Source organism: Pan troglodytes, chromosome 1 (assembly GCF_028858775.2).
Source record: "Pan troglodytes isolate AG18354 chromosome 1, NHGRI_mPanTro3-v2.0_pri, whole genome shotgun sequence".
Taxonomy (NCBI): Eukaryota; Metazoa; Chordata; class Mammalia; order Primates; family Hominidae; genus Pan; species Pan troglodytes.
In genome coordinates, this window is record NC_072398.2 from 4,683,109 (window position 1) to 4,709,823 (window position 26,715).

At 40.1% G+C, this 26,715-nt stretch overlaps 2 protein-coding genes across 32 annotated transcripts in view; one reads left to right on the forward strand and one right to left on the reverse strand.

Annotated features, from left to right (window-relative positions):
• The window catches only part of CATSPERE (catsper channel auxiliary subunit epsilon), a 182,128-nt gene extending 162,293 nt beyond the window's left edge, over positions 1 to 19,835 (reverse strand). For 12 of the 30 annotated variants that reach the window (XR_010156538.1, XR_010156535.1, XR_010156533.1 and 9 more), the window contains exons 1-3: positions 15,888 to 16,058; positions 14,441 to 14,523; positions 8,003 to 8,051 (exon numbers count right to left, since the gene is read on the reverse strand). Coding sequence is in view for 15 of the 30 variants with exons in the window: in XM_063809431.1 (XP_063665501.1) it covers positions 8,003 to 8,051; positions 14,441 to 14,523; positions 15,888 to 15,941 (186 nt within the window). In the remaining 15 variants the exon portion in view is untranslated. Of the gene's footprint in view, positions 1 to 8,002; positions 8,052 to 10,469; positions 12,052 to 14,440; positions 14,524 to 15,887; positions 16,077 to 19,646 lie in introns of those variants that run through there. The other 18 variants (XR_010156542.1, XR_010156541.1, XR_010156519.1 and 15 more) reach the window with 7 other exon arrangements.
• ADSS2 (adenylosuccinate synthase 2) overlaps positions 19,828 to 26,715 on the forward strand; it is a 43,438-nt gene continuing 36,550 nt past the window's right edge. The window contains exon 1 of one of the 2 annotated variants that reach the window (XM_054674895.1): positions 19,828 to 19,970. In XM_054674895.1, coding sequence (XP_054530870.1) covers positions 19,968 to 19,970 — 3 coding nt within the window. In that variant the 5' untranslated portion in view covers positions 19,828 to 19,967. Of the gene's footprint in view, positions 20,347 to 26,715 lie in introns of both variants that reach the window. The other variant, XM_016941906.3, reaches the window with a different exon arrangement.

The following is a 26,715-nucleotide window of genomic DNA, read 5'->3' on the forward strand; positions in this document are numbered from 1 at the left end:
ACCACCCTAGGCAACAGAGTAAGAGTCTGTCTCAGAAAAGAAAAGAAAAAGAAGAAAACTGTTGTGTAGTTTCTTATTTGCTATAAACATATCATTGCCTTATAACACAGTAATCCCATTCCTAGGTATTTAACCAAAATAAAAATATATGTCCCCACATATGTACATGAATGTCCACAGCAGTTTCATCTGAAATAGCTCTAAGTTGGAAATAACCCAAATGGCCATCAACAAGAGAATGGACAAATGGTGGCATAAGAATGCAAATGAATACTCAGCAATAAAAAGGAATGAAGTTCTCATATATGCAACATTATGGATGAATCTGAAAGCACTAAGCCAAGTGAAAGAAAACTGACCCCAAAAGACTATATACAGTATGGTTTCATTTCTATGACTATCTAGAAAATGCAAAACTATAGGATCAGGAAATAGATTCGTGGCTGCCAATGGCTGAGATGGGGAAGGTAAAGCATGACTGCAAAGGGCATGATGAAACTTTTTGGGGTGAGGTAAATGTTGTATATCTTCATTATTACGGTGATAACGCAACTGTATGCATTGCCAAAGGTCATCAAACTATATGCTTAAAAGGAGTACATTTCATTGTATGTAATTACCTCAATTAATTTGCCTTTTACAAAAGGAACTAAAGAAATATATAATCATAATGTATAAACCTTATCTGGATCTTGATTTACATAAACAAACAGAAAATGACATTTATATGACAACTGGTCATTTGAATACTGACTAGATATTTGATGACATTAAGGAATGATTATTAATTTTTAGGTGTGCTAATTAGTATTACGGTTATGGTTTTTTAAACAACTTTGAGATATAATTCACGTCATACAATTCATTCATTTAAAGTGTACAATTCAATGGTTTTTAGTATCTTCATATAGTTCTGCAACTATTACTGTAATCGATTTTAGAACATATTCAACACTCCACAAAAAAACTGCCACACTCCTCGGAGGTTACCACCCCAGCCCTATCTCCCAGCGCTAGGCAGGCACTAACTTACTTTCTGTCTCTATACATTTGCCTATTCTGGACATTTCATGTGAATGAAATCATACAACATGTGGTCCTTTGTGAAAGGTTTCTTGCACTTAGCATAATGTTTTCAAGGCTTTTCTATATTGTAGCACATAAAAGTACTTCATTCATTTTTATTGACAAGTAATGTTCCATTATAAAAACATACTACATTTTATTTATCCTTTCATTAGTTGATGAACATTTGCATCGTTTGCACTTGGGGGCTATTATGAATAATGCTTCTGTGAACATTCATGTACTAGTTTTTGTGTGGACATTATATTTTCATTTCTCTTGGATGTAAAACTGGAAGTGCAATCTTCAGAACATATTGGTAACACTATGTTTAACTGTTTGAAGAGCTACCAGGCTGTCTTCTAAAGTGCCTGCACCATTTGACATTTGACAGCAATATAAGAGTTCCCATTTCTCTACATCCCCACGAACACTTGTTATTATCTGTCTTTTTGATTATAGACATCTGAGCGGGTGTGAAGTAGTATCTTATTATGGTTTTGATTTCCATTTCCCTGATGGGGATGTGCTTATTGGCCATTTGGATATCTTCTTTGGAGAAATGACAATTCAGATCCTTTGCCCATTTAAAAAACTGGGTTGTATTTTTATTACCAAATTATATCAATAGTAGTTCTTTATATATCTAAAAACAAGTCCATAATAAGATACATGAATCACAAAATTTCTCTCCCATCCTGTGAATTGTCTTCACTTTCTTGATGATGTCCTTAGAAGCACAAAAGACTTTAATTTTGATGATGTCCAATTTATCTATTTTTTCTTTTGTTGCTTGTGCTTGTGAGCAACCATCACCTAATCCAAGGTCACGGATTTTCCCTTATGTTTTCTTCTATATGTTTTACAGTTTTAGCTCTTACATTTAGGTCTTTGATCCATTCAGAGTTATAATTTTGGGTGTGGTCTGAGGTGGGGTCCACATTCATTTTTTTCATGTAGGTATCTAGTTGTTTCAGTACCGTTCTTTTTCCATTCAATTCTCTTGGTATCATTATCAAAAATCAACTGACTGTAAATATGAGGTTTTATTTCTGAACTCTCAATTCTAACTCATTGATGTATATTCCTATCCGTCAGTACCAAAGTGTCTCAATTACTGCAGCTTTGTAGTAAGCTTAGTATTCAAATGACCAATTGTTGTATAAACGTCAAGAACTGTGAGTCCTTCCACTTTTTCTGTTTCAAGACTGTTTTGTCTATTCTGGTACTCTTGAATTTCCATTTACAATTTCCTATGAATTGCCATAAGAAATTGTTAAGATAATTTATTAGTTCTAATAGTTTTTTGTTAGATTCCTTGGGCTTCCTATATAAAGGATCATGTCGTCTGCAAATAGAAATAGTTTATCTTCCCCTTTCCAAAGTGGATGCCTTTTAGTTCATTTTCTTGCATTATTGCCCTGGCTCTGGTCATTTTTAAAAAGAGTCTTATCATTTAAAGGTACACACTGAAATATGTATGGATGAAAGGATATGTCTGGGATAGTTTCAAAATAATTCAGAAGGGAAGAAAGTGGGTGATAAAGTCAATGAAACAAGAATGGCCATGAGCTGTAATACTGGAGCTGAGTAATGGATATATAAGGACTTAATCTCCATACTTTTATGTATGTCTAAATTATACTAATTTATATATTTTATGTATATTTAAATGTTTTACTAATAAAAGTTTCAAAGATGTAAGTTCAAAACAGAGAACAAATTCTGTGGAAATTACCAAGCTTACATATAAACCTCCCCAATGATTAACTTAAATGTAGTCAAGTCCCTGCAGAAAGTTCCCACTATGCTTACCAACTTCATGTTTAAGTGACTTGGTATTATTTAAACAGAAAACTGATGCACTGTTTCAATTTACACAGAGTAGAGAAGGATTTTTTAGACATGCTTTTCATCAAGAAGAGTCATGGAAAATCTCTGGTCTTCTGTACATTCAATATTTCCTTTCTCTGTCTCTCTGAAACAGGGTCTCATTGTGTCACCCAGGCTGGAGTGCAGTGGCATGATCATAGCTCACTGCAGCCTCTCCCTGCCAGGCTCAAGCAATTCTCCCACCTCAGCCGCCCAAGTAGCTGGGACTATAGGCATGCACCACCATGCCCTAATATTTTATTATTATTTGTAGAGACGGGGTCTGGCCATGTTGCCCAGGCTAGTCTCAAACTCCTGGGCTCAAGTGATCCACCTGCCTTGGCCTCCCAAAGTGCTGGGATTACAGGCATAAGCCACAACACTAGGCCCCTTCCTTTCTCTTAATATCACTTTCAAGGAAGCTGCAATATCATTGGTTTTGTAATATTACTCACTTGCCCTTTATCTACCTTTCTTGCTGATAATCAAACTCTAGGGTCCAATTTGCATTTCTAAAATGACATAACTGTTTTGGCAGTCATTTATGAATTAAAGATGGACCATTTCTGCCACCTACATAAAAATAATAATGGAAAATCGAGATTAAAAAGATGATTCTTAAAAAGACCAATAAGGTTGGGTGCGGTGGTTCACGCCTGTAATCCCAGCACTTTGGGAGGCCAAGGTGGGCAGATCATGAGGTCAGGAGATTGAGACCATCCTGGCTAACATGGTGAAATCCCGTCTTTACTAAAAATACAAAAAATTAGCCGGGCGTGGTGGCACACACCTGTAGTCTCAGCTTCTCAGGAGGCCGAGGCAGAAGAATCGCTTGAACCCGGGAGGCAGAGGTTGCAGTGAGCCAAGATCGCGCGCTGCACTCCAGCCTGGGTGACAGAGCGAGACTTTGTCTCAAAGAAAAAAGAAAAAAAAAAACAATAAAATGGTCCAATACATGGCAAAACTGTCCAGGAAAGGAAGATAAAGTGCCCAAATAAACTCTATTAGAGACATAAAATAGCCAAAAATAGAGATTGAAATGGTAAGCAAAGATTATAAAGAAATGAATAGCAATAAATTTGAAAACACAATTGTAAAAGAAAATATACATTACATAGATTCCTCTTGCCTGGTTTGGAATATTATAAAGTTTATACAGAATGTGTTCTTTTCTGTATGGCTGCTTTCATAGAGTACAGTGAGATTCATCCATATTGTTTTGTGTTGACATGTAGACACAATGCACTTATTTTCATTTGCCATATAGAATCCTACTATGTGAATACACAGAAATGCATTTATCCCTCTATACTACTGATTGACATGCTACTGGCTTGTTTCTAGTTTGGAGTTCTTAGGAATAATGCTGTCGTAACCATTCCTACATAGGTCTTCTGGTGCTGGATGTATACCTAGGGGTCAAACTAGTGTGTCACAGCATACATATATATTCAACACTATTGGATAATAGCAAACAGGTTTTCAAAGTGGTTATACCAACCTGCATTCCTTCTAGTGGTGTATTAGAGTTCCTGTTGCTTTACATTCTTACCACCCCTTGTTATCTTCAGTCTTTTTAATTTTAGGCATTCTGATTGGTTTGTAATTACATCTCCCTGTAATTTTAATTCACACTTCACTAATTTTTCGTAAGTTTGCTGGTCATTTGTACATCCTTTTTTGTGAAATATCCCCTTAGGTCTTTTCCTCCTTTCTTTTTTATACTTTAGAAAAATTTAAACAATACTGAAATGATGTGCTTCTTAAAGATTTGGTAGAATTCCCATACAAAACCATCTGGGCCTGGTTCAAATTATAAATATTTATTTATTTATAAAGGGAGCACAACACTGATAGAAAACACAACAGAAATTGTTGAATTATTTAGTAAAAATTAACTAAAGACTCCTGATTCTAATTTACGAGTGATACCACACAGTGCTAGGAATTGATTGTTGTGTATTGTATTCTCAGCCATGATCATTCATTCCTGCGTAACTCTAGGCTATCCCTAGATTGCAGGAGCTGGAAACCAGGAACCCTCAAGGGTTCTGAATGATTGAAAATCAGATGTGGACTGGAACTTATAAAAAAGAGGAAGCCATTCTTCTTCCTCAGGCAGTGGTACCAACAGTCCAGGCTTCAAAGATAGGTGGTTTTGGGGAAGGCCTCTGTCCCATCTTTCCATTGAGCACCATCCCTCATTAGGTACTGGGAGAGACTTGTGACATGGGCACCTATTTCCTCCAGGTCCTGATCTCTGGTGGCAACAGCAACTTTTTGACTATTGATAAACCTTAAAATTAGTGGGGGTTTCTAAGACCCTTGCTTTCCTAGCCCTCCCAACAGTTTGGTGAGCACCTAATTTCCTGTAGCAAATAAATTTCTGCTTGAAATATCTAGAGTGGTTACTGCTGTCCTCTGACCCCTGACTGCTACACGCTCCCTTAAAGACAGGGATAATATGACAAGTGTTTAACAAGTTGTACAGCACAGACACTGACAGTTCCAAGCGAATACCAGGCAGCATGCTATCCAAGTGTGTACTGGCTGGATTCTGCCTGCCTTAGAGGGCATCTGGAAATATGGAAGAGTATCTCAGGTTACACAATCCCTGAGGATTGTCACTGCTACTTAGTGTTTGGGAACCAGGGAAGCAAGTTGTTCTGCAAAGCAAAGGATAGTTCCATACAATGAAAACTTTTCCTGCTCAAAATTTCAGTGGCATCCCCACTGAGATAACTGCTGTGGAGCAAACTCATGTATGAATATTGATAAAAGAATCTTATATAAAATATTAACAATAGTCCCTGAGAGCATATTGAAATACTACATTGGTACCGTGTGGGGTTTTTCCAAAATCCAAGGATGATACAATAAAAATGAATATATTAATATGATTCACTATGATAACAAGTCTGAGAAAACTCATAAAACTTTTTTCTGTAGACTGTGAAAAGGCATTTCACAATTCACTATGAATATCACTTATAGCGACTATTTTTACCATATTCAATAAATTAGGAACCAATGAATACTTAGTTAATTGAATGAAATGTATCTCTCTCTGCCCAAAAGGGAGCATCTGTTTAATTGGGAGACGTTGGAAGAAATCTACTAAAGTTAGGAAGAAGATAATGAGATCAACTCTGGAGGGTTACATCATTCTTCATGAATTGGAAGATTCAATATCATAATGATACCAGTTACTATGATAACAATGTCAGTTCTCCCCAAGTGCAATCCCAATCAAAATCTCAGCAGATTTTTGCTTGTGAAAACTAACAGCCTTATTCTAAAATTTATATAAAAACGCAAATAGCCAAAGTAGTCTTGTGGAAGAACAAACTGGATGTTCACAGGACCAGATCCGAAGACTCATCAGAAAGCTATAGCAGTTAAGAGAGTGTAGAATTGGCACCAGGACAAATAAGAAAGTTCACAAACAACTCATCTACATATGGAACAAAGGTGACATGAGAAAGGTAATAGGGGAACAGTGAGTTGTTTAATAGATTCTGGTTCATTATGTGAAAAAAGTAATGTGAATGCCTATTGTACTATATACAAGGCAGACTCTAGATGGATTTATGACCTATATTTTAAAGGTAAAAATATAAGAAATATAAACTAAAATTATAAAAACATTTCAGTTCAGGGTAAGCAAATATTTTTATTAAATAAGAGCCCTGGACAGGCGCGGTGGCTCAGGCCTGTAATCCCAGCACTTTGGGAGGCCGAGGCTGGTGGATCACGAGGTCAGGAGTTCAAGACCAGCCTGGCCAATATGGTGAAATCCCGTCTCTACTACAAGTACAAAAATTAGCCGGGCATGGTAGTGTGCACCTGTAGTCCTAGCTACTCAGGAGGCTGAGGCAGAAGAATCGCTTGAACCCGGGAGGCAGAGGTTACAGTGAGCCAAGATTGCACCACTGCACTCCAGCCTGGGTGACAGAGTGAGACTCTGTCTCCAAAAAAAAAAAGAGCCTCCAAAAGTTTAAATCATAAGGCAAAGGAGGGGAGAGATTTGGCTCATCAAAATTCAGCTTTTTTTTTTTTTCAGTAAAGTATCCATGAACAAAGTTAACAGAAACTTGAGATAACTGAACCTTTGAAACCAACATTTGATTAATTTTTACAATGCAATGTAGATAGCACTGTGTTAATGAGTAAGAAAAAGGCAGAAAATTAAATGAAAAATAGGCAAAGGGTATGAACAGGTAATAGAAGGAGAAGCCTACATAATATGCGAAGAGATGCTCAAAATCACTAGTCATCAAAGCAACTGAAAATAACAACAGCAATAGCTATCACTGGATAATAATGAGATTGGTAAAAAAAAATAGGAAATTTAATAACACCAAATTTTGGTGAAGATGTACATTGAGTGAGAATATAAATTGTAACTGCCATTCGGGAAACAATCTTGCGGAACTTTGTTAAATTAAGTGTATTTCCCATGGCCAGGCAACTCTATTTGGCTACATATAGCAGGAAAATGATTGCACAGATACACAGATACATAAAAGGACTTATAGAGGACACTCATTCCAGTATTGTTTGTGATGGTAGGAAGCTATATGTCCAGCAATAGGGGTATATAAAATATAATTGATTTACACCAGTAATTAGGCAGATAAGAAGAAATGAAGTAGAACGTGTTGAATAAGAAAAGTAATATAGAGAATGAGGTCTATAGTTTGGGTGACCATAACATCCTGATTTGTCTAGACAGTTCTAATTTATACCTGTTGTATAATTATTAATAGCACTCCCATTCTCATGGGTTTAGGCAATATACTGAATGGTTATCCTACCTATATAATAACATCACATTGTGAACAGTGAATCACGAAAACACTCAAAACAACACTATTTTTGCTACACGCAAATGTAAGGACATGGATTAAGGAGGGGACCTATGTTAGGGTAATACACCAGATGAAAGAAACGAAACAGAAGAGTGACAATGACTGTAAAACTCAATATGATTAACTCTGCTCTCTGCTCTAAAGTTCAAAAAATTTAATATTTAACTATAGTTTATTAAAAATTCAACACTTACAGTACTTCTGGTACTAAAAATGCGATAGTTTGGGCTGTTAGTGGAATACCTGTGGAGGAAGAGGCCAAGTATGAATATTAGAACTAATTTATTCTTCAAATATAAGGATTCTCTACATGGTCAGGGCATAGCTGGGCTGCCAGGAGCGTCACCTTTCTGCCTCATTCCCTTCCTTGACAGCAACTCAGGGCTAAAACTGGGGCTATCAGTGACCTCTACCCACATCTCTAGATGTGTTAGGGTTTGCTCAGTATCTAAAGACAATAAAATAAGATGAGAAGTTAATATTCTTTACCTGGTTTTTTTTTTTTTTTTTTTTTGTAGGATGAAAACTCTTGAAGAACACTGGCTTTAACTCCTTCACTTATAAAGAGTTAAAATAAGAATAATAAAGATTGGAGTTTTAAAAACGCAGTATTTCTCTTTTGTTTTGTTTTTGAGACAGGGTCTTGCTCTGGAGTACAGTGCAGTGATCTTGGCTTACTGCAGCCTTGACCTCCCAGGCTCAAGTGATCCTCTCGCCCCAGCCTCCCGAATAGCTGGGACTACAGGCGCATGCCACCACGCCCAGCTAATTTTTGTATTTTTAAGTAAAGACAGGGTTTTGCCATGTTGCCGCAATGGAGGGTTCTTAATTCCTATCTGATTCATCTAACAGAGCACTGTCCAATATAATACAAGCCACCTCCTATTAATTAAAAATGTTCAAGTAGCTACTTTAAAAGCACAAGAAGAAATGGGTGAAATTAATTTTAATAATTTTTAGCTTTTAATTAAAACTAAACAAATTAAACTTAAAATTAATTTTAAGTTTTATTCAACATGTAATCAGTATAAAATAATTATTACTGAGATACTTTACATTCTTTTTTCAGACTAAGTCTTTGAAATCTGGTGTGTACATTACACTTACACCACATCTCAATTTGGGCTATATTTCAAATACTCAAAAGGCACATGCAGCTGGTGACTATCATAAATCACCACCCTACAATTCCTTCGCCTTCCATTTGCTTCAAGAATCTATTCCATGTCTACATTGCATACCTAATTGCAACTGGACTTGCTCCATCCCTAAAGTTTTAAATCAGAGGCCTTTTTTCTGTATGTAGAGGAAGAGTTGCTAGGATATCATTATGCAATTCCCTTATCAGAATTATACAAGCCTTAATAGCACTCTGAATTCTTATGTTTAACGGAAATCAGTCACCTTTATAATGAAACACATTTTCCATATATACAGATCGAATTAAAAAAAAGGTCATGTATTTTACATATACCTATAAATAAAAATGAAATCTATTGTCATCAAAGGCTTGTTTTGAAGTGTGAACCACCTCACACTTCTTATGAATCTAAGACCCCTTTCAATACACAGAGAAAAATAAAAGTGGCAAATTTTGTACTTTAATTTACAAAGTTAAATTATGTAATTTAATAAGATCTGGTAGTGAAAGGATGAAATGACCTTTCCTGGCAGGCCTTTTCTCTTCACCTGCTCCCTCAACAGCTTCTCACTCCTACTGGGGCTGAGGATAGGCTAGGGAGAGAACAGTAGCTCAAAGAGTCACGTTTAATTTATTAATTTAGTCCCAGATAACAATGACAATACCTTTTCATCCTTGCTTTATTAATTATGTCTAATATTTAATGTATTCTTGTTGGAAACAGATCTAAGAGGCCCATAGGTGTGTGGGGTGTGCAGATGGACATGTGCTATTTTTTAATGAAAAGGGCACTGTTATCTCACTCTTGGACCACAATGATCCTCTCCTCTGGCAAAAGAAGGCTGCACAAGGTGAGAGGAATGTAAGAATTCACAGGGGCCGGGGCGCGATAGCTCATGGCTCAGAGCTCATAGTCTGTAATTACAGCACTTTGGGAGGCCCCGGCAGGAGGATCACTTAAGGCCAGGAGTTCGAGACCAGCCTGGGCAATATTGTGAGACCCTGTCTCTACCATTTTTTTTTTTTTTTTTTTTAGATTTAGCCAAGCGTGGTGGCGCGTGCCTGTTGTCACAGCTATTTAGGTGGCCGAGGTGCGAGGAGCGCTTGGGCCCAGGAGTTTCAGGCTTCAGGGAGCTATGATGGCGCCACTGCATTGCAGCCTGGGCAACGGAGCAAGAGGCCGTCTCTAAAACAAACAGACAACCCCCGCCCTAAACAAACAAAAAAGTAAGATTTCACTGGGGCTCAGATGTTCTGAGGACAGCAGCATGAAGGTACTGCGACCTTACTGCAGGAGCTGGAGCAGGGTAGCAAAGTGCTAACTGCGTGCTCTCGCTCATGGAAAACTCTCGGGTGGGAGCGGTGGGACACGGGCTGGTGTTGGGGAGCCAGGAGACGAGGCAGTGGTCGGCCAGGGCGAGCGGTCCCGGGGCGCATGGGGTGGAGAGCAGGACCCTCCCGCCTGCCCCGCCTGGGGTCATCCCCGCCTAGTCGCTCGCCTGCGACTGGCGTCTCTCTACCTCCAAAGGGCGGAGCCACAGCAGCTCAGCCACAACAGCAGCACGGCCACTTCCCGGGCTGACATGGCGCCTGCTCCGCCTCCGCCCAACCGCCTCGGCCACTCCCGTCCAGGCCTCGCGCATTCCCGTGGGACGTCGGCCCGCCGGGCGGCTGCAGGCGCTTGGGTCCCGGCGCCTCTGGACAGGGCGGGCCGGGCCTGAAGACCAGCGAGGGAGAAGAGTGCGCGTGCGCGTGCGCGCCGCTACCTGGGCTCCCTAGAGGCCTGAAAGTAGCCGGAGTGCGCACCTGCACACCAGATTTTAGGAAAGGCAGAACCAGGCTTTCCAGCAGTGAGATGGCAAAAACACTTCGAAAAATCGGAGTTGCCAATTAAAAGAAAAAGGAAGGAAGGAAGGAAGGAAGGGAGGAAGGAAGGAAGGAAGGAAGGAAGGAAGGAAAGAAAAAGAAAAATCCAATTTGCCAGAAAGAATGTGAAACTTTTAAGGTAGTGTGTCTTTTAGCCCAAATCTTCATGTGACTGCGTATAGACACTGCAATAGCAAATACATATCTGGCAGTGCTTTCCAGGGAGCAGGCACGCCATAAGTGATTTTTGTTGTTGTTTGTTTTTGAGACAGTCACACTCTGTCCCCCAGGCTGGAGTGCAGTGGCGCGATCTGGCTCGGCTCACTGCAACCTCCGCCTCCTGCGTTCAAGCGATTCTCCTGCTTCAGCCTCCAGAGTAGCTGGGATTACAGGCGTGCGCCACAAGGCCCTGCTAATTTTTGTATTTTGAGTAGAGACGGGGTTTCACCATCTTGCCCAGGCTGGTCTCCAACTCCTGGCCTCAAGTGATCCACCCGCCTCAGCCTCCCAAAGTGCTGGGATTACAGGCGTGAGCCACCAGACCTGGCCAGGCACAGCATAAATGATTTTTATTTAATTAATTTATTTATTTATTGCAGGAGACTGGAGTTTTATTATTACTCAAACCAGTCTCCCCAAGCAATTGGGGAGCACAGTTTTTAAGGATAACGTGGTGGGTTGGCGGAAGCCAGTGAGCCAGGAGTGCTGATTGGTCAGGGATGAAATCATAGGGAGTAGAAGCTGTCTTCTTGTGCTGAGTCACTTCCTGGGTGGGGCCACAAGATCAGATGAGCCAGTTTACTGATCTGGGTGGTGCCCGCTGATCCATCAAGTGCAGGGTCTGCAAAATCTCTCGAGCACCGATCTTAGGAGCGGTTTAGGGCAAGTCAGAATCTTGTATCCTCCAGCTGCATGACTCCTAAACCTGATTTCAAATCTTGTGGTTAATGTTAGTCCTACAAAGGCAATCTAGTCTCCAGGCAAGAAGGAGGTCTGCTTTGGGAAAGGGTTGTTACCGTCTTTGTGTAAACTATAAACTAAGTTTCTCCCAAAGTTAGTTCAGCTTATGCCCAGGAATGAACAAGGACAGCTTTGAGGTTAGAAGCAAGATGCAATCCGTTCAGTTAGATCTCCTTCACTGTCTCAATCATAATTTTGCAAAGATGGTTTCAATCCTTCCCTTTGGGTAGGCTATGAAGATGGGAGAAGGCCGTTGATAGCTCTGGCTTCTTCCTGCTGACAGGGGAGGTAATGGGAATGGGAGTGAACCCCAAGGTGAGAAGAGTGGAATTGCTTTGCAACTGTCTGAGCAACTCATGCAGGCCTGGTTGAGTTTCCAGGAGTTGCATGGCAAACACATTAGTACTCTCATCTATAGTTTTACTACAGTGTTTAAGTGAACAGCCTGCTATAAGGTAAATAATGAGTCCTAGTTTGAGGAGTACAATTCCCAATTTTAAAAGTAAAGATTTGAAAGCATTAGTCTGGGGACTTCTAACCCACAAATAATTTAGTGTGTAGTCTAAACTGCACAAGAAAACCTCAAGAGCAGCTAACAACTGTATACTATAGTTTTTCTTTTGAAGCATAATTTTTCTCTCTCCAGTCCCCATTTTTATTCAAAACAAACCATGATAGAACTGATTTGTTTACAAAATAAACTTTAGTCTTACTGTACTTGGCCTGATTATTTGCATAAAGTGCAGCAAGAATAATTATTTTTCACTTAGGCTTTTTTCACTGGCTCTGATAGAACTCTGTTCCATGAAGGATCTCAGCTAAGACTTTTTAAAAGCCAAGCCCAGGCTGGGCGCGGTGGCTCATGCCTGTAATCCCAGCACTCTGGGAGACTGAAGTGGGTGGATCACGAGGTCAGGAGAGCAAAACTGTCCTGGCCAACAAGGTGAAACCCCATCTTTACTAAAAATACAAAAATTAGCTGGGCATGGTGATGCATGCCTGTAATCCCAGCTACTCAGGAGGCTGAGGCAGGAGAATTGTTTGAACCTGGGAGGCGGAGGTTGCAGTGAGCCGAGACTGAGCCACCGAACTCCAGCCTGGCGACAGAACTAGACTCTGTCTCAAAAAAAAAGAAAAAAAAAAGAAAAAAAAAAAAGCTGAGCCCAGCCTCAAATACCTATGAGTTGGTATTTGAAAATTCCTTTCCTCTTGAAGTCCCAAGATAACTTGGAGTTCCTGGGCCTGTTAAAAAGTGACATTCTTTACTTACACAGGTCAGGTACCTTGCACAGGGACTCTGTGTGGACAAGGTATGAGGCCAGATTCCCCGATGGGCTTTAATTGGCTCTATAAGTGAACTTTGATTCTTTAAAGGAAGCATGCCATTCCAGTCAAAGCCTTGGTAAAATAACCAATTTCTCCAATTGTGTTCTGTTACAAAAGAAAACAGATTCTTACTGCACTTATGCAATTAACTATACTGCCATAAATTGAGAATATTCACAAATAGTTTCCAAATTCTGGAGAAATCAGGTAGAGAGGAACAAATATGCTCTAAATTTTGTTCACAGGAGTATATTTTACTCACTTGTTAGAAGCTGCAAATAGCTCTAAAGAAATAAGTTCTCTCGACTCTGAAAACAAAAGGTTTAGCAATGTTTAACACATTAGCTCTCCATGAGAGTCCTAGAAGTTTGGTTTTTTTCCTCCATTCCAATAGCACAATTTTTAAAGTTATCTGAGACCTGCACTCAGAGTCCTATATCTGACATATAAACTGCCTTTTGAAAAGGACCAAAGCAAGACAAAATGTCTGTGGATGGTGAAAGCCTACACCCACTATTAAAGCTACAATTGACTAGGAATTTTGGTTACTTCTGTGGCATACAACAATTTTACATAACCATTATAATAATTAATAATGTACACTGAATTATAACATCATAGAAATTTCCCATAATTTTGGAACACATACCAATAACATATTTATACAAATACAGTCCCAAAGAAAACCAAACGCCATTCCCTCTTCTATTTGAAAGGTTTTTTCTATTCTAATGTCACAGTCTCCCAGAGTTATTAATCAGAAACCTGCATTTAAGAGCACCTGTTAAATTTTCTAGCTGATTATAAAATCATCTTTTAAAGAGGACCAAAGTGAGACAACAGTTGTCTGTGGATGACAAAAACATTTTAGGGCAGCCACTGTTAAAGGCACAATTGACAAAGACATTTACCTCTGTGGCAGACAGTCATTTAACATAATAATTATAATTATTACTGATAACATATCCTAAGTCATATTAGAATTATAGCAGTTTTACATAATTTTGGAACATATACCAATAACACATTTACACAAATATAGACCAAAGAAAGCTGAACACCATTTTATATTTGACAATGCTTCCTGTATGATTTTTGTACCAAATAAGCCAAATGTCATTTTTGGACTTTAGAGGACTTAATATCTAAAATACTAAGTTAGAAAGAGACATAATTTATAATTTGATTTTGGAAAGTCTGTCAAATATCAAAGGTTTAAAACACTGGATGTCACAAAATAGAATCCCAGGTCACCATAAGTCATTCATTTGGCCAAAATGATAACTCCAAAACAATTTAAAGAAAAAGAAAAACCTTTACTGTGATACAGATGACTTACCTTTCCAAAGAAGATCCAATGAAGATAGCATGAGGCCAACTGAATCTGTCTCTTCTCTCTCTCCTCCTTTTTTTCCCCTGCCACTTATCCAAAGGAAAAAACAAAACCCTTTCATTATCTTTTAACATTACATAAAAATCATCTTCAAAAGAGAAAACCAAATTTCATGTGCATCTTTAATGTTAAAGCTAGTTTTTTAAATAAAGTTTTATATATCCAGTTTTAATTACTTTGACCATAAGGTAAGATTTTCATAAACTTTATAGAACCCTTTACAATTTTCCATCAAACAGCAGATCAGTTTTCTAAGAAAACCCTGTTATTTGGACACAGGGGCCCAGATTCTGGCCCCACATCAGTATGATTTTAATGTTTTAACCTACAGAAAAAAGCTAAATAATTTCTTTCAGCTCTCAGCCAACTGGTTTATACCCACAGAATTTTTTTTAGATTCACCCTTTACAAACCTTTTTCACTTTGCTTAAACCTTCAGTTTTGTTCCGTTACTGTTTTAGGGTAAGACAATCTTTAAAAGCCTCTGAACTAGACAAAATTACATTCCCTTTAACAAAAGCCATATTCCTATGCCTTCTTACAATCTTTTACCAAAAAACACCTTCCTTACACACCTTGTATGTAAAACTGTTTCTCCAGTAATCTCAATTTCATGTTACAGTGTTAATTCTTAGCAACTTTCATTTTAGTGAAAAACCGGATAAGTAAGTGAGTTAATACTAGGGATGGAGCCTAGGACACCAGACAGAAGTGAAGATAAGGCCTGACTGTTTTCAGCATAACTAGGGGCATGGCTGTCCATGTGTCCCCAGGCCTTATCTATAGCCTAATGCTCCAAAGTAGGTAAATCAAATGATTTTCAAAAGTCAAAGGAACAGTTTGACTTTAAAGCATTTAGCAAATCTGATATCTGATCTTAATTTAGACCAAATGTCTGTATTTTCATGACATTTTATTTTACCAATAATCTTTAAAACTGTCTTTATTTCCAAAAGATTACTAAAGTCATGTGAATAAAAAGGCATTAAAATTTCTATTTTTCTGACAAAATATGTGATGTAAGCGCTCATTTTTCTAAGGCAATTAATCAGAGCTCTTTTATATATAAACATCACACGCCAGAGAGAAGATTCAGCACCTGTAAGATTTTTTGTTTGCCAGTTTCTTAATTGGATTACTGGCTTCAGGGTGGAGCCCCTGGAGGAACAGGGCTAGGAAAGCTTGTGTTTCTAGGGCCAAATAAGCAGCTGAAGGCAAAGACGGATTCTTAAAATTAAGGGTGCCGCTTTACACTGGATCCTGGATCCCAAGAGGAGGGAAATACTTCGAGAGAAGACAGTGCAGTGCTTTTACCAACTGTGCATTTCACTGCAACGCAACCCAAAGCCAGTCAGTCCATTTGTAATTAGACCATCCCCCATGGGATTCTCACCTCTCTGTTGGGGGGCGGGGGGGTGTTTCCATGTCTTCCAGGTGGCCAAAGCATGCTTCTCTGATCCAAGTGTGCGAAGAGCCAGGTATGCCTCCATAACTACTATTAGCCAACTCCTAAAGTATATTTCCTACCTAGTTGTTATACACCAAAGCTCTCTCAGAATGAGAAGTAATTTCTGATGCCCCTAAAACTCAAAACCGTCAGATAACACAATGCAAAACAGAACAGAGCCTTGGATTTTGAGAGGGATCTGTCTGCTTTTAATTCTTGGGGTTTCATGCGGAAAACAGAGCTTTTTTCCAAAACAGGGTCTGTGGTGCCTCCTGTTTTTCCCAAGGAGTCCCAGGCTACCAGAAGCTATCTCAGGGCCTCTCATGTGTACTTTAAGATAGGCAAAACAAAAAAGTGGAGGAAAGTAATTCAGTTGACTGAGAAGGAAAAAAAGACCTTTTTCCAGAAAAATGATCTTTTTCCAGAAAAACAAGATCCAAGAAGAGAGAAACATAAAGGCCTTTTAAATATACCTACAGCTTGTTTATCCACTTTTAATTAAGCTGACTTTTAACCATAGCGCTCTTTAAAAAAAAAAAAAAAACCTTAAAAATTTTATACCCAACTTTAGCCACGCCAAGCGGCCAATATTTTTGGCTTTTGAATTCTACCACAGGTAACTTCCCACCTGAAATTAAGTTTTAACTAAGGTTATAACCATGGACACACAGGTGTCTCAAAGAGATGGTAAGCAGTTTTTTTTTCTACAAGATTTAGAATCTCCCCCAGGGTAGTTTAGAGAAAGGAAAATTCAAGACAGGAAATCAGAAGCTATTCATGGGGGCGGGGGGAGGCGGGAACCTCAATAAATGGCAAAGTTACATAAATAAAACACCAGAAGGGAATCATTCCGGAAGCCAGGAATAGAACCCAGACCCCCACTGTCAAGAGGCAAAACCTTAGCTACTGAGTTATACAGTATTGAGCAGTTTCTATTGTGCTTCCCAGAAGGAGCCTACAGAAGCCAGTTTCAAGCTTGCAAAGGCTTTTAACTGCTCAAGAAAATTCTTAGGGCTAACCTAAAAATCCCCAAATTCCTGTCTTCTAGATGGTGGAAACCAACAGAAAGTATCTCCACATGGTCACAAAGTTAAGCTCTTCAGGACACAAAACAAGACAGAGAAATTTCATACAGTATTGGCTTCAGAGACCTGTAGCAAAGTTTGTAACTGACCAGCCTGCCAAGCCGGCTTGAAAAGCAGGCTTATAGGAGTCCTAAACCCACGTTCTATCCTGTGACACCCATCTATCCACTACAGAACACAGAAAGACAAATTCTTAGCACAAAACTACACCAGATTTGCTACAGCCTAAGACTAGTCTCACAAATCCTTTTTTCTATTCATCAAACCCTTGCAGAGGAGGCAAACAGTTTACTATTTACTGAGAAAGAGAGAGAGAGACCACAAACCGGTCCGGTAAGAATTTCATACCCTCTGTGCCGGCATACCAGATTTCCGGGTTCCCTTTCTCTGCAGTTTCCAGAAGAATGGAGTGGCTTTTGATGACCCTGCTTGCTTGTGCTATAGCTGTGGGGTTCAAGCCACTTTACAAGAGAAAATCACCCTTTACTGTTTTATGGAAACATAGATGAGATTCTTAATTTGCAAGATGCTGCCCAGCGGGCTGCATGGGGAACCGAATTAACATTTTCCATCCCAGCAAAACACACATAACAAAACACACATTAGCCACCTCGTTCAGCCAATATCAGCCTGGCAAAGCTCAAAAACTTTTTCCCTTTGGTCCCTGTTGTCTTTGATCCACTCCAGGTGGGGAGGGATGACCTTAGAATAGTAATTCACAATGGGGTCTCTGGGCAAGACGAAGAGCAGATAGTCACCCCAAGACAGGCCTGTTGAGCCTTCTGTAGGGCTCATCAAATGTGACCAGACAAATAAGGAGGGTTTTGAGTTAGGTCTGCTGGACTTCCATCAGCAACCTCTTCTGAGATCCCTTCCACATATACAAACGCACACAAAGACGAGAGGACAGAAGGCGTTCCCAATCAGATCCCTAACCAAGAACTCCAGGAGTATCCCTTCCAAACTATCCTCCTATTCTCCTTCTGAGAAACCTCCTTGAAATCTTCCTGATTGAGGAGAAGTCTCCCAAACCTGGACTCTTCCTACTAGTTAGAAAGAGCCAAATGAGACCCCCCAGGAGCCGAACAAGACACCCTGCAATGGGGCTACAGACACCTCACCATAGGGCTACAGAACCAGTTGGGAGAAAGGAGGCGTTGGCAGCACCTAGGATACTCACCAATCCAGACACCCCGCCCTGCAATGGGGCTACAGACAGACACCCTGTGATAGGGTTACAGTTAAGGGACGTCTCCCCAGGGCTATTTCTCCATTGCAATTAAATCCATGCACACTGGGTTGGCAGCACCCTGCCAGTAGAGAGAGTACCAGAGTCAGCCCCCAGTCCAAGAGAACTGGGTGGCCGCTTGGGCAGGCTTCTGGATCCATTGCTGGAGGGGGGCCACTGAACCACGAGCAGGTAGCCACAGAGGCAATCCCAGACAAGCCCCCAAATTTGTAACCGCCCAAGGGGTTCACCTTGTCCACTGCCTAGACAGAGCCAATTCATCAAGACAGGCAAATGGCAATAGAGAAAGAGTAATTCATGTAGAGCTGGCTGTGCAGGAAACCAGAGTTTTATTATTACTCAAATCAGTCTCCCATAAATGATTTTAAAAAATTGAATGGAAATGACTAGTAAGGTGTGCTTATTCAGTATCTACTATCTGCCCAACACTACCTCGGGGATTTGACTAGAAAGAAATAGATGGCATTCTTGTTTCCAAAATGTTTGTGATCTTGTAATAAGGCCAAGATAGACAACAATTATCACATAGTATTATAATTGTTTACTAATCAATAGACCAAATAATTTGAATCCTTGAGGGCTGAATTGTATCTTTATTTCTCCTATGTTATCAGTGCCCAGGACACTTAGTTAATAGCAGGTTCTCAATGTTCCTGACTTAACTCATTGACTAGAAATAAAATACTAAAGTGTGCTCTAGGGACCATTAGTGAACATACAGTATGTACAGGCGATTTGGGAGACGGTACATATAATGTGATTCCATTCCCACTTTTTTTCGAAGCACCTTTTATCAGAATTAAACATCATAGTTAATTTGTGTTGGTGTCGAAAGGGCATTAGATGAACAGTAGGTATACACCAGAATCTAGTTACAAATGTAACTGAGAGACAGTGGAATCTACAGGAAGGACATGGGCTCTGGACTTAGACTATCGAAGTACCAATTCAAGCCTCACTAGGGCAAGTTACCCAGCTTTTAAATCCTGTAAAATAAGGATAATAGAGGATCACCTACCTTATATGGTTGTGGGGATTAAAAAAAAAAGAAGTGCATGACGGTATCTGCATATATGTACTATATGCGACATAGGTAATCCACTCCTCCTCTCTGAGCGTTTGTTACTACTATGTAAAATGAGGATTAGGACTTTACTTGATCTATTGATTTCAGGTCTCATGTCCTTTATCTTATTGCCTTACTTTTGAATTTTGTCTTTTTTGATCCCTGTCCCCATCTCTGTTACTTCCAGACTTTTAATTTCCAATTCTACACTTACACGTTCCGATTTTATGCTGTTTGTACTGCGAAATTCCACAGTTTGTATTTTGTACACATTCATTCCTTAATAAAGACAAATCCAGACAAACCTGCAGACGGCAGACACAGTGGCCCCAGAATACACCGCCGCAGCCCAGAGCGTTGCATGCTGGGATTTGTAGTCCGACGCTCCACACGCGCTTCCGCGCCTCTCCAGTTTGAAAGCGAGAGGTAGAGCGGGTAGGCGGGGTGCTGAAGGGGAAGCGCTCTCGAAGCCCCGCCCCTGACCTTTTCCGCTCGCGAGGTTCGCACAGGAGTGGCGCGCCAGGCCGCGGAAGGGGCGTGGCCTCGGTCCGGGGTGGCGGCCGTTGCCGCCACCAGGGCCTCTTCCTGCGGGCGGTGCTGCCGAGGCCGGCCTGCGCGGGGCAGTCATGGTACCCCCTTGAGCGGGCTGTGGCGGAGAGCGGGGCGGGGACTGGCTGGAGGGTGGCGGCCCGGCGGGGCGGGGGCGGGGCCGGCCTCTGGCTCCTTCTTCCTCTGCATGTGGCTGGCGGCCGCAGAGCAGTTCAGTTCGCTCACTCCTCGCCGGCCGCCTCTCCTTCGGGCTTTCCTCGCGTCACTGGAGCCATGGCGTTCGCCGAGACCTACCCGGCGGCATCCTCCCTGCCCAACGGCGATTGCGGCCGCTCCAGGGCGCGGCCCGGAGGAAACCGGGTGACGGTGGTGCTCGGTGCGCAGTGGGGCGACGAAGGCAAAGGGAAGGTGGTGGACCTGCTGGCGCAGGACGCCGACATCGTGTGCCGCTGCCAGGTGAGGCGACGGGCCTCTCACGGGAAGCCGGGCCCGGGAGCTCGGGCTGCCTGGCTCCTGGTGCCCGGGAACTCGGACCCAGAACCCGGATCCACTGGCCAAAATGAGGTGTCACCTTGAGGCTCTCTCCTCCTGTCCTGAGCTGCGGCTACGTGGAGAAATGGCGGGAGGTCGGGGACCCCTGACCTGGAGCGTCGGGTGAAACTTGGGGTGGCCCTGGAGGAAGAGGTGGGCTGGCGGGGAGCCTTTGAGAGATGCGCGATGCCGGGCAGTTGCAGTTTTGCGTCTGGGGAGTGGTGCTCAGCGCCGGGACTGAGGCCAGGGTGGAGGTGGGATGCGGTCCGAGTTTGAGGAGCTACCGCCCGAGGCCTGCTCCCAACTCTTCCGACTGCGGGCGGAGACCCGGCGCGACGGCAGAACCCCCCCCATCACCGCCCCCCCGCCCCGCCCAGGGCGGCGGAGTGGAAGTGGATTGTTTCGAAACGTCCTGAAATCAGACTCACCGATCCCCCATCTGCAGGACCGTGGCGTGCAGTGCTTTGCTTCCTCTGGTCCACTTTGTTGACATCCAAACCCACCCACCTCTGGGCTTTGGACTGTTGTTTTAGGGCCCTGAGTTTCTTGTTTTTGTTTTTGTTTTTACAGTGTGCTCCATACATTAAAGTTAAGGAGAAATTACTTTTACTAGTTGGTCCTAGAGGAAGGAATCCCTTCTCTGTTCAAAAAAAGTGAGGGAAGTAAATACATGGATGTCAAATTGAGTATTTAGAAATAAATATTTGCATTGTTAAGGTGACATCGAAAGTGAACTTTCGGAAAACGAGGTGGTAATGTACCTCTAACGGGAGACACGTGGTTTTCAGTGTAAGCTTTCTTCCTATTTGTCGTTTCCTTTGACGCAGCATACAGGGTAAGGCCTTTGTAAAGGCTCTCAGATAACTCTCTCCAGTTTCAAAATTCTAAGCAGATGAGCAATAACCACTTTCAAAACAAAGCATAATGTAATATTTGAAGTTAACTGCTGTCTGTTTAGGTTGCAGGAATATTTGTTTTTGAACATGCATGGCATGATAGGATGGTGCCATGCTGTATATGTTCTAGTAAGTTATAGGCCCCCTTGAATACCATTTTGAGCATGCAGAAACAATGAAATCACAGGTGTGTTAAAAAGCTAAATGCAAATACTGCAAATATTCTCTGATTTACCTTGTTTCGTTTTGTTTTGTTTTCATTTGGAAATCCACCCTGCCCATTCTGAAATAGCTGTTGCACTAATTGCCTCTTAGGAAACTGTCACTACCACCTCTCCCTCCTTCCCTTCCAGCCTATTATTTCTCCACCCCTCTGGCAACACACTTTGTACCTTAGCAATCTTCAGGGTGTTGCCATTAAATTCCTGCCCCGCACTTTCTTAGGAAATACTCCAGAAATCCAGCCTTTACCTACCTTTTGTCTTACATTCAGATCTGGTCATGCTGTGGGGAAGACGTATCCGAATACCGAACTTTCTTGCTGTCGACAGGGGGAGAGAGGCTGAGGCCTGTGTGCCTCCTTCACTGACATCTTGACATCTCGTTAATATGGAAATAGCTCAGGTTGAGCTACACTATGGGTTGTAAGAAGGTTTGGAGAACACAACCATTATGGTATTTATTCTAAAGGATCCTCAATTTTAATATTCTATGGAGAAATATTAGAAGTAGTTTGTAGCTTGGAGAAGGTGTTACTAATGTTACCGAGAAAGTAGTCTTGAAGTCATGGACCAACCTGATCTGACGCCCTTGGAAAGGCTAGAGAAGTGATTGAGAAGGAACTAAGTTTGGCTTTAAAATGTTAGCTGAAGATAGTGGAGAAACAAATGAGGGGCCTTGTTGGGCAGACTTCCCTCACCTGTGTATTTTTGACTTAACTACCTTCCTTATAGAATCCTTATGTTCTTTTAGTGCTTTTTAAGAGTGTATCATTAGGATTCTTTATTAGTCTTGTTAGCAAAAAATAGATGAGTAATGAATAGATTTAAGCATTATCTCTTTTGTGATTTACCTTGGTAACTTTGTATTATTTGGTTAGCCCTAGTAAGCTGGCATCTACTTAATGAAGTTCCCCTAGGTTATAAAATTGGAATGTTGAAGTTCTTAGTGAGTGTGTATAGAGAGCTGGAAAAAATCAACAGTAAGACATTGTGAGCTTGGATTGCCTCGTTTGATGTCTTAAGTTTTGTGTGTTAGTGAAAATATGTCCTTTGTTAGAGTTTAATATATTCTGCCGTATTTATGTCATGAGTTCAAATTTTCTTCAGTACTGTTTCTCCAGAAGTGATGTACACATAATGTATCCGTATTTCGCCAGTAGACTCATAAGGACTTTCTCCCAACATAAAATATAGTTTTAAAAAGAAAAACTGACATTGCATTTAATGATAAATTTTAATGTATAAAATGCCTTTTTGGAAACAATAGATGCAAACCTAGTGGCATTTTCACTCTTAAAAGCGCTTAAGGCCTGTGTTGTTCAGATTCAGGATTTATGGGGAGTTATTTATAACTTGGTAGTTTCCCCAGATCCATAAATATGTAGGACTTGCATCAAAGGACAACCACTACTGATGCCTTAATTTTAAATCAATATTTATTTTAAGAAGAAGAGAGAAGAATTAAATAGAGGCCCAACCCTGGGTACAGGTCATTCATCTAGTAAACATTGAGTATCTGCAGGGGATCACTTAGCCTGGGAGTCAAAAATCTGAAAAAGGCAGGGATTGTGCCCACAAGGAGCTTACAATCTGGCAGACAACTGCTGTGTAAGCAAAAGTGTCGAGAAGGTCGGGATGGAGAAAGGTACTAGTCTAATACGTTTCTCAAGAGGTTAAAGTATGGGACCAAGAAAGTCCCTTTCTGGCATCACAAAAGGAAGCCTAATACTGTTTTTTCCCCAGTTCTCTCAAAGTAAAATACTGTGCTTTGTTTTCTTTATTTTGCTGAGTAGAAGCTACAGAAACTTCTTAACTATAGTAGTTTATACCAGGCTTTAAGCAAAGGCTTACTTATTGTTCTTGAGGAAAGTAACTTTGGTGGTCTTGGTTTTAATGACACACATGAAGTTGCCTGTGATCGGGAAAGGCTAGAGCAGTGTTCCCTGTGTTTTCTCTCCAAGGCTTCAAAGTCAATAAAAAGAGAAAATACTAAAGTTAGTCATAAGGGAAAGCACACCCCATCACTTGATATATGTTTATAAAAGCTTGCTATAAAAATAAACATACTGAAAAAATATTACTATTTTCTAGCTAGATACAAGTATCTGCTGAAGGTCTGAAACCACTATTAGTGTTAAAGAAGCATAAAAGACATACCAGCAGCAAACTGAAACTTTCTCCTTGAAATAGAAAAGGTGAAAGATAATTTAAAAGAAAATAATGTTAGTATTATTTAATGCCTTGACCTCGTACAGCTAAAATGATCTGCCAGACTACTTCCCATAATTTTAAGGATAGTAGGTAATTAGCATTTAAGGTAAGCCATTCTTCCAGGTTTATAACAATTGCTATTTCCATTTTCTGATTCTTTTTATATCATTTATAGCATTTCCCTAGTATATAAGTATTTACCAATGTCTGTTATACTATACTTGGTTAAATCTTGTTCTGTTTGGTTACTGTGCTTTCTCTACTAGAATGTAAATTTTCTCAAAAGGGGGACTTCTTCCTTTTCTTATTCTGTAGCACCTAATACTATATGAAGCAGAAGGGAAATACTCAACCAATGTATTCTGGGTGGCAAGATCACCCCTGGAAATTTATTTGAAATAAATAATAGTAACCCTTTCTTGTAATTGTTTTAACATCTCTCTGGACAATTTTATTGACTGGTGGCATACATTTAAGGTGGAATTCCTAGCATTCCTTGGATTAACATTTGTTATTTAGTTTTTCAGCTGGAATTTTTTACATCGTACCATTCAAAGTCTTTGTTTATATTAAAATCTTATCTCTTGTTTTTAGGAGAAAATAGGTAACTGATATTTATATCTTTTTCATGTATCTCCTCAACATATTTCGACTGAATGCCATGTGGGGTTCTAGTAACTAGTTATTCCCCGCTGAGGACAGTAAATCTCAATGTTCGGTCAATGAGGATGTCCTATTGCAGCTAGTAAATATAGTATCCTGTCAGCTCTACTTTTGAGGCATGAGTTTTTAAACGTGTATGAGACCATCTCAGTGGTGTCTGATCAAAATTATTCTGTTTCTTTAACTTTGGTGGGAATGGATGGGTTTGTTGGATATTTACAAGTATCTCTAAGAAAAACTGTTGCCTAGAGCAAATCTAGAATGAACCAATAAATTGATATTTACTTAATAGCTTTCTTGCTGTAACTGGATACGAATCCAGCTCTCTTATCTCTCAGGGACTGTGTCAGATGTTGACACCAAAGATTAGTGTGGATGAGCTACATATTGATAAATTAAAATTGGTGACTATTGTAATACTTTTATCAACAGAAACATCAACATTCAGTATTGCCTGCTGAAAGCAATGAAAAGAACAATAAATGAAGGGGAGTTCCTGTGGCTACTCTGGCTCTGGGATGGGATAGTTCTTTACATTGAACCAAAATTTATATTTGATTCATATAACAAAATTCTTTTTTAAAAAGAGGCTCCATGAGATTTCTAAAAATGAGATTTTTGTCTATATTAAGTTTTAACATCTTTTTTAAAGGAAGAATTTTATTAGTGAGAAAACTTTTTTGACTTGAAATCTGTAGTTTAATTTCAATGTGTTTTTAAGAAAATATTTTCATGAATGTAATTAGGTGAATTTTTATCAAAGATTTACAAAGAGCTGTGTGACATCGTTGGTTTATACATTTTTGGTTGGATGTCTTATGGCCTCATCTATGACCCTGGTTTGGTGAGTGTGAAAGAATATTAGAGTTTGGTACCCAGAGTCTAAAGCTTCTTAATTAGGAACCTAAGATTCTCTCAGGCAAGGCCCCTTTCCACTTTCATTGTGAGAAGTTATTTCATAATAGTAATGTTAGGTCTAAAATATAAGGTATCTGAGGTTTTCATCATTTGTGACATGTATGTGTGTATGAAACTAGAAGGTAACTATAATCATGCAAAGTAAAGTGGATACCTTTAAACCTTTAATGGATAACTGAGCTGGGATATCTTTGCTAGAAAGAAATTCAGATACCCTGTGTATTTTTTTCTCTTGCTGTCTAGTGTGTCTGGTTACTGCTGCATAGTTAAATTTGATCAACTTGCTGGTAGTAACTTAACCTGCTCTACTTTGGAATCATAAGCTAATTGCAGTTATGTGAATGCTTTCATGAAAGAACAATCATCATTTATAACTGCTTTATTGCTGTGGATTGATAAGTGCTTCAGTTTTGGTGAATGGTAACATGTTTCATCTGGAAAGGAGGAGACACAGATCTTACAGTCTTTACCCTGAAAGCAGCATAGATAATAAGCATTGACTCCAAAGATTTTTAGGCTCCTAAGAAGTTTGAAGATTAGACAAAAAAATAGCAGCCCTTTTTTGGTTGCTGAAATAGTTCAGGGGCATGGGATCTGAGACACTGCTGCTCTCTCCTGTAATCCATAGTGGCCACTGACTTCCTGATGTTCATTTTGAGCTCTGTGATTACAGTAGGTTGTTCATATATTCAAAGCGAAAGGACAAAGATAAGACACAGAGGCCTAACTAGCCTGAAAAATGCCTCTGGGCTTTGTGCATGAAATTGTTAGCCCTTGACACTTGGGCCTGTATTCTGGAAAAGAGACCATTGTTTCAGGTTTACAACACTGCGGATCATTCACTGCCTTCATCTCTCTACCACAGCAGGAATGCACTTGGGGGAGCGAAGAAAGGAGTGATTTAGGGAAGGAGAAGGCCCAGTAGTGAAACCAAGTTAAGAATCAAGAGTCACTTTTGTAAACTAATATCATTTAATTCCTTTCCAAACTTTTTTTTTTTTTAACCTCCCCTGGACCTTTGGAGCTTCTTAGCTGGAAGCTTACACATATTAGCATTTCCTGATCCAAAATTTTATTCTATAATTGGATTTGACAGCCTCTGGTTCTGAGGAGTCATGGAAAGAAAATTCAAAACACTTGTCTTCCGACTTCCTTAAACTTAACATCAAATTAGGAAGAAAAGCAATGCATGGAAAAACTGAGAACAGTTACAGAATAACTAAATACTATTATATCATTCCTCTATCCTGCAGTAATGCTTTAAAGTATTGTCCTTGACAGCATAAAATGTTATTAATATCTAGCAATCATTTTAATATTCAGTTTCACTAGTACAAGATGTAAATTCAGCAAGGTGTATATATACTATGTTGTAGTAAGTTTTT